Source organism: Doryrhamphus excisus, chromosome 8, assembly GCF_030265055.1.
Source record: "Doryrhamphus excisus isolate RoL2022-K1 chromosome 8, RoL_Dexc_1.0, whole genome shotgun sequence".
Classification (NCBI taxonomy): Eukaryota; Metazoa; Chordata; class Actinopteri; order Syngnathiformes; family Syngnathidae; genus Doryrhamphus; species Doryrhamphus excisus.
Window position 1 is genome coordinate 15,301,452 of NC_080473.1, and position 8,031 is coordinate 15,309,482.

At 39.6% G+C, this 8,031-nt stretch overlaps 1 protein-coding gene across 3 annotated transcripts; it reads right to left on the reverse strand.

Moving 5' to 3' along the window:
* Positions 1 to 114: 114 nt before the first annotated feature.
* Positions 115 to 7,504, reverse strand: LOC131134127 (transmembrane protein 25). 3 transcript variants are annotated; one of them, XM_058079017.1, is made up of 9 exons: positions 7,058 to 7,504; positions 5,384 to 5,490; positions 4,086 to 4,430; positions 3,693 to 3,983; positions 3,489 to 3,620; positions 3,379 to 3,412; positions 2,138 to 2,238; positions 802 to 888; positions 115 to 683 (listed from the first exon to the last, which is right to left on the reverse strand). In XM_058079017.1, exons 2-9 carry the CDS (start codon positions 5,463 to 5,465, stop codon positions 610 to 612), a joined length of 1,146 nt encoding a protein of 381 aa, XP_057935000.1. In that variant the 5' UTR covers positions 5,466 to 5,490; positions 7,058 to 7,504; the 3' UTR covers positions 115 to 609. The 3 variants fall into 3 exon arrangements, with proteins under 3 accessions (XP_057935000.1, XP_057934999.1, XP_057935001.1); XM_058079016.1 differs by having other exon boundaries at positions 5,384 to 5,493; positions 7,058 to 7,502; XM_058079018.1 differs by lacking the exon at positions 5,384 to 5,490 and having other exon boundaries at positions 7,058 to 7,501.
* Between the last annotated feature and the right edge of the window lie 527 nt (positions 7,505 to 8,031).

The window sequence follows — 8,031 nt, forward strand, 5'->3', positions numbered from 1 at the left end:
ATGCACACTGCACACTACACACTACACACTACATATACACACTTCCTTATCCTGCACCTTACTGCACCCCCTGGTGGAAGATAGTAGAACCCACAGTAGAGGAAACATTGACTATTGTCATCTTTATTCAATACTACATAGTATACACATGTACATATGCAAACAAATATACATTACGTGACATGTTGCATGTGCATATATAAATACATACGTACTTTGCTTCAACTCCATATTCCATTCTGCAGTATGATTGGACGATGAATGAGTTCCAGTAACAACAACATGGAAGATAAGACTATCAGCATGGTTACACTTGGTGTCAAAACTTATAGCATGTACTGGGTAATAGTACTAAATAGTACTAAATAATAAAATAATATGTAATAGTACTAAATAGTAGTTTAGGTGTTTAGGTGTTCACACACGCTTTGTTGAGACATCACACCCACGATTTCATGTTGGAAACACACCAAAAAAAACTGTTTGACTTGCAGAAACAGGGAATCCTTTTGCAGTTTTTTTTGCAGTTGAATTTGTTATGCATGCACATATAGCATATATAGCATATATAGCATATATAGCATATATAGCATTTGTGTTTGAGGTCACTCAGAGCCAGATCTCCTCACTGCTTGTGCTGTTCACCTTGTAGATGTATCCCACCATTGGATATCTTGCAAACCCTGGGAGAGATCAAGCATTAGAAAAAGAGTAGAATTAAAGAACTACACTGCTCTTCGTCTGTATTGGAAGTACTGCATACTGCGAATACTACTATACTACGCAATCACATGATCTGACCTCTGGCTGCGTATGCTAAAGACAGGTCTTCATCCTCCTCTTCTTTCTTCTTCTGTCCACCACCGTTTAGCTGGCTAGTCTCTCGTGCTTTGGAGAGTCATGGAGGAATAACGGGGCAAAAAATGGAGTTTAGGAGCAAATAAACGTACGTGACAGCAAATATACTTGTGATCGAAACTGTAAAAACTGTTGGAAAAATGCAAGAATTTACAGTTTGCACTCTTACGTCTTAATTGGTTCAAAGTAGAGCTTCAAAATGCAAAAAGAAGGGTTAGGGGTTAGGGGTTAGTGTTAAGGGTTAGGGGTTAGGGGTTAGGGGTTAGGGGTTAGGGGTTAGGGTTAGGGGTTAGGGGTTAGGGGTTAGGGGTTAGGGTTAGGGGTTAGGGATTAGGGTTAAGGTTAAGGTTAGGGTTAGGATTAGGGGTTAGGGTTAGGGTTAGGGTTAGGGTTAGGGTTAGGGTTAGGGGTTAGGGGTTAGGGGTTAGGGTTAAGGGTTAGGGTTAGGGTTAGGATTTGGGGTTAGGGTTAGGGTTAGGGGTTAGGGTTAAGTTTAGGGTTAGGGTTAGGGGTTAGGGTTAGGGTTAGGGGTTAGGGTTAGGGGTTAGGGTTAGGATTTGCGGTTAGGGTTAGGGGTTAAGGTTAGGGTTAGGGTTAAGTTTAGGGTTAGGGTTAGGGTTAGGGTTAGGGTTAGGGTTAGGGTTAGGATTTGGGGTTAGGGTTAGGGGTTAGGGTTAGGGTTAAGTTTAGGGTTAGGGTTAGGGTTAGAATTAGGGGTTAGGGTTAAGTTTAGGGTTAGGGTTAGAATTAGGGGTTAGGGTTAGGGTTAGGGTTAAGGTTAGGGTTAGGGTTAGGGTTAGGGTTAGGGTTAGGGTTAGGGTTAGGGTTAGAGTTAGGGTTAGGGTAAGGATTAGAGGTTAGGGGTTAGGGGTTGGGTTTGGGTTTGGGGTTGGGGTTAGCGTTAGGGTTAGAGTTAGGGTTAGGATTAGGGGTTAGGGTTAGGGTTAGGGTTAGGATTAGGGGTTAAGGTTAGGGTTAGGGTTAGGGTTAGGGTTAGTTCAGTGCAAAATCAGCTTCAAAATGAAAGCACAGCACATGTGGATTCTACAGCCATCATACTTATTTTTAGATTATTAGCCAATGGAAGAAATGAGTGTATCAGTTATGTTAGATAAGAATATAAACTATATAAACCACTGATGGAAAAATCCTGTTAACGTTTTCTGTGCCATTTCAACAAGATCAAAGTAATTGGCTAAAGTTGAAAGTGAATATCAGAAGAGAAGAAGCGTGATTACGTACGTACATTCAACGGTCATGAATGGAGTTGAAGATGTACCTTTTTTCAAAGTGCTGAGGTCGTGGAGCTGCATGTTGGAGGGCAGCGACATGTTCTCTCTTGGGATGTAAGGAGTCACTGCTTTTAGATTGGTGGAGTCACTATGCACATACATAATACACACATAATAATATTTATTATTTCTGTTTCCTGTATGGAACCGTATGGATGCTGGGAGTGACCTGCCTGCATTGGAATTACAGTCTCGCATCTACGGTGCTTTTGCTTTACCTTTCCTGAGGCTCTGATTGAGTGTTGGATGTTGACTACTGCTAGAATACTTTGTTATTTTGTCTCATTATAATTGCTGTTCTTGCATCTAAAAATTAAAATTAAAATTAAAATTAAAATTAAAATTAAAATTAAAATTAAAATTAAAATTAAAATTAAAATTAAAATTAAAATTAAAATTAAAATTAAAATTAAAATTAAAATTAAAATTAAAATTAAAATTAAAATTAAAATTAAAATTAAAATTAAAATTAAAATATTAGGCTACACTGGAACCTTGGTTAGCGCCATTAATTAGTTCCAGAAGGTCCGACTCAAGTCAAATTTTCCCACAAGAAATAATCTAAATCCAATAAATCCATCGCAGAAAGCCAAAAATATTAACACAAAAAACATTTTGTCCTTAATTGTCTTGATCAATACAAGCAGTTGATATTTGCTAAATACAAGGATGAAGAGTCTTGAACCAGTCATGATGTGCTATATATATCACTATATTGACACTTACTATGGTACCCATTATGGCATTGGATGCACATATCACCTCCTACTTCGGTAAGTGACAAAAAATTTAAAAAAAATTAAAAATGTATTATTTTTTTTAATTTCAAAAATGTATTTTTTAAAAAAATTAAAAATATATTAATTTAAATTAAATTAAAATAAATAAAAATAAAAAAACCTTAAACTATATTAAGAAAGCAGGAAGTGAACAAATGTAACAGTTACTGATTGTAAAAGTACCAGATGGAGGGGTAGGATTTAATAAGCTTTGCTTCTTCCTACTCCTTTTGGACATGTGGAACTGGGAACTGATTATGGGATGCACTCAATTGTAATCTGATGCATGTTCAAATGAAATAAAACCATTACCATTACCATTACCATTTCCATTACCATTACCATTACCATTACCATTTCCATCTACCATACAAACGTCTACTTTTATCGCCATTTGATGAAACTGTGTTATTCCATAATGCCTGACCAGGAACTAGCATGGTATTTACCTTTTCTTGGTCATCACGATCTCCACTGTATCATCTGTAACACAAAACGATAACATTGAATATACTTAGTGATTTGCTGTCACGCACACATAAGGGACCACATTTCTCACCGATGGACTTGTTCTTAGTTTTTTGCATGAGGCAGAGGACGATCAGGCTGAGGATGAGAAGGGCCATGAAGGCCATGGCCCCCCCAGTAACGATTCCCAGCATCGGCACCTCCACACGAGACTGCAGGAACTCTGAGGGAGACACAGGAAGGCTGCGGTAAATGCCGGTCGTTCAAACGCGTTCCCCGTCCGAAGCCCAGTGACCTGCCAGGGTGAGGTTGCTTTGCGCCGCGCCGACGCTGTTGCTGGCGTTCAGCGAGATATTCCCTGATAGGCTGCCGAGTGTGACTTTCAGCGTGTGATTGGTCAGGTAGGGGTAGCTACGTGAGTCGAGGAGGAGGATGTCCGAAGTATTGGCCACGAGCTGACCCGACTGGTCCACGAAGGCGAAGGTGGCAGGCGGGTTGGACTGAACCAGAGCAAAGAGGACTAAGATAAGGCTGGGGTCTGAGGTTTCGCTGTAGTGTGCGCTGATCCTGAGGATCTTGGGCTGAACTAGAAGGCAAAGCAGAGCGATGCTAAGAACCTCCATTGCAGACATTTTACAAGAACTCAGCGTGTATTCTGTCAAAAACCGAAGTATTTCCTGGTACTCACACTGGACATTGAGTGTGACCGTGGCGTTGTAGCTCTCTCCAGACTCGGGGTCCGACGCCACGCACACCAACTCTCTGTCCCACTTCCTGGCCCGCAAGGAGAACGAGCTGTTGCTCTGACTGGCTCCTGATCTCCTCACCGCAGAGTCTTTATGGGACGTCGTCACGGGGGCGCCTTTCGGACGGAGCGCCCTCTGCTGCTCCCCGTTCAGGTACCAGGTCAGCAGGGGTGGGGCCTGCCGATCCCAGCCGTCTGATTGACAGCGGAATTTGTGTGTCATGTTTTCTCTTAATGTTACCGCCGCTCGATGGTATCCGTCAATTTTGGGGCCGGGTTCGATAGCGCCTGTGGGAACAGGAAGTAACGTTTTTGAGGACTGAATTCGGAACTCAAGAAGTAGCAAAATAAAGGTCAAATATGATGAACTTTAATATTAATCATATATATCGTACTGTAGATGTGTTGAGGTGAACTTCTACCAGTGCTCCTTCACTACATCCATAAACCTCCTCTTTGGTCTTCTTCTACGCCTCCTACCTGGCAGCATCCTTCTACCAATATATGGACTATCTCTCCTCTGGACATGTCCAACCATCTCAGTCTGGCCTAAAGGACTTCATCTCCAAGGCCTCTAACATGTAATGTCCCTCCTTCCTGATCCTATCCATCCTGGTCACTCCCAATGAGAACCTCAGCATCCTAGACCAAACAACATGGCTGGTCTCAGTACAGTTTTGGTTACATTTCCTTTCATTTTACCTGAAAGTCTTCCATCCTGCCTCCACACGCTTCTTCACCTCCTTCTCACAATCTCCGTTCCTCTGAACTGTTGACTCCTTCAAATTCTCCACCTTCTGTAGCTCTTCTCCCTGGAACCTCACTCTTCACTCTTTTGACCAATATCTATTCCTACAGTCGTAAAAACTTCCCAACATAAAGCTGCTTTTCAGAGTTTGAAATATTGCTGGAATAGGTGCAGATTCTGGAGGATCTAAAAAGCTTTCTGTGTGGGTTATTGTGTGTGGCTGCTCTACAGCAGTCCACAACTCAATACAAAGGGCCAAAAATGAGCAACAGGGCCCCTTTAAGACATTACCAATGCCCATCCATCCATTTTCTAGACTGTTTTCTAATATTTTTTTAATAAGGGAATATAGTTGTGCACCACTTACCACATTTAAAATCAAGGGGTAGCGCAATGCCATTGAAATTCCATTCCAAATGTATTATAAACCATGACTTCACATATGACAACAGTCCAGTTATAAGAGATCTGGTTAAGTACCAGTCATCTTTACCTGCGTAGGAAAAGGCCAGTGTCTGAAGAAACACAACAGCCCGACATCCAGATGACCACCATCTCTTGCACACATCGTCCATGCTATCTCCGCATACACAAGCCTACCTGCTGGGGGATGAGCATTTCATTAAAAAATGAGTGGAGCACCATTTTCAAGAAAAAGCGACAAATGGTCTTGAGGAAGGGTGGTTGGAAAGTTGAAATACGTGGACCCTTCATCCTTGCTAAATACAAGGATGAAGAGTCTTGAACCAGTCATGATGTGCTATATATATCACTATATTGACACTTGATATTGATATATATATATATATATATATTGATGCTCATATCACCTCCTACTTTGGTACGTGACCAAAATAAAATTAAAAAAATAAAAAACAAAAAAATAAATAAAACTAAAATAAATAAAAATAAATAAAAATGATGTCATTTTATGGTCATATCACTTCATACTTCGGTACATGACCAAAATAAAATAAAAAAATAAAAAACAAAAACAATTACATAAAACTAAAATAAAACTAAAATAAAACTAAAATAAAACTAAAATAAAACTAAAATAAAACTAAAATAAATAAAAAATTAAAATTATGTTATTGTATGGTCATATCACCTCGTATTTCAGTACGTGACCAAAATAAAATAAAAAAAATAAAAAACAAAAAAATAAATAAAATAAATAAAAAATAAAAATTATGTAATTGTATGGTCATATCACCTCGTACTTCGGTACGTGACCAAAATAAAATAAAAAAAATAAGAAACAAAAAAATAAATAGAACTAAAATAATTAAAAATAAATATAAAATAAAAATTATGTCATTGTATGGTCATATCACCTTGTACTTTGGTACATGACTAAAATAAAATTAAAAAAATAAAAAACAAAAAAATGAATAAAATTAAATAATTTAAAATAAATAAAAAATAAAAATTATGTCATTGTATGGTCATATCACCTTGTACTTCGGTATGTGACAAAAATTTAAAAATAGATAAATAAATAAAAATAAAATAAATAAAAAAATTAATAAATAAATATATAAAACTTAAACTATATTAGGAAAGCAGGAAGTGAACAAATGTAACAGTTAGTGATTGTAAAAGTACCAGATGGAGGGGTAGGATTTAATAAGCTTTGCTTTTTCCTACTCCTTTTGGACATGTGGAACTGGGAACTGATTATGGGATGCACTCAATGAAATTAAACCGTTACCATTACCATTACCATTACCATTACCATTACCATTACCATAGGATGTCCCATGAAGTTCTCGTACCCACGATTGAAACAGTTTGGACACCCCTGATTTGATGATGGTGTCACTTCCAAATTCATGCAAAGTATAGATGCTCTGATCTTCTCTGTTGGTTTGTGGTTGAACTGATGCCAACGTGCATTCAGGATCGCAGTTCCTGTGGCTGCTATTGGAGAACAGCATTTGTGTCACCAAGGACGAAATCCTAGTCCTCATCAGCCTGCGATGATGAGCAAGGAAATGATCCTCACCCAAGCGACGCTTGCTTCACACCAGCAAAGCAAGGCCGCAAGGACTACAAAAAAAGGTCCACGCACATCCACAAGGCTGCATGCACGCTAGTACAGATGCTTGTGCTTCACGCATTTCATCCTTCATCACGCTCATCACACTCATCATCACAGTGTTACCTCAGCCCTTTGTGCAGACGCTGCTGTGATTCAGCCTGCCGGATCTCCATAGCAGCAGAGGAGTGAAGGATCGTGATGAGAGTCAGCCTTTCTGACTCAGTAGCTTTCCCATCTGCGTCCACTCAGCTACACACACAACACACACACACACAAGGTTCTCTGCAGGATACGGCACCTCCAGTAGCAGCATTCACTCACTGGTGAAGCCAGCTGACTCAGGCAGTCATTGAGAGGAGAGTGGGAGGGAGAGAGAAGGGGAGGTAGCATCCGAGAGGATGAGAGGATGAAGGGAAGACAGATAGAAACTACAAAGGATGCTAAATAGAACAAAGGGAAGAAGAATTGGACTGTGGTGGAGATGATAGCAAATTTAATATCTCCTCGTCGTATTCTTTATCATCATCAGACACGTCAAAGATGCACACAACCGGTGCTCGTGTTTTCTGAGCTCCATTATTTTAGACTATAAAGCTTCTGCAGTGCAGCTGAACAGACAGACAGAAGCAGCCGCACACAGAGCACTGCAGCTATATAAATACATAGAACAAATCTGACACAGGTCCAATATCTGGAAAGCAGACTTCCATCACATTTTTACTTACATCCTATAAAGTCCAGTCAACCTTCACGTCTGGGCACCATTCCTTCTCAAGTGTCCAACATGGAGATCCAACACTCTACCATGGATGAAGGCTGGCCTCCTCGTCCCCACCACTGATCCCCAGCAGGCAGGCGACATTGAAACAATGTACCATGTCCAGTACTCGTTCTTAAGCTCCAAGTAGCAAAACCTGCGTGCAGGAGACGGTAAACAGGTTTTCTATGCTGTAACTTCAAAAATATTCCATCCATAAAAAATGAATTCTATATGGCAGAAATTCACTCATCACTTTTTTTTGCTCAATTTGTTCTTTTAAGTCACTATTGACAATATGTCTCAATAGCATTGACGACTACATAACTTATTATTCATT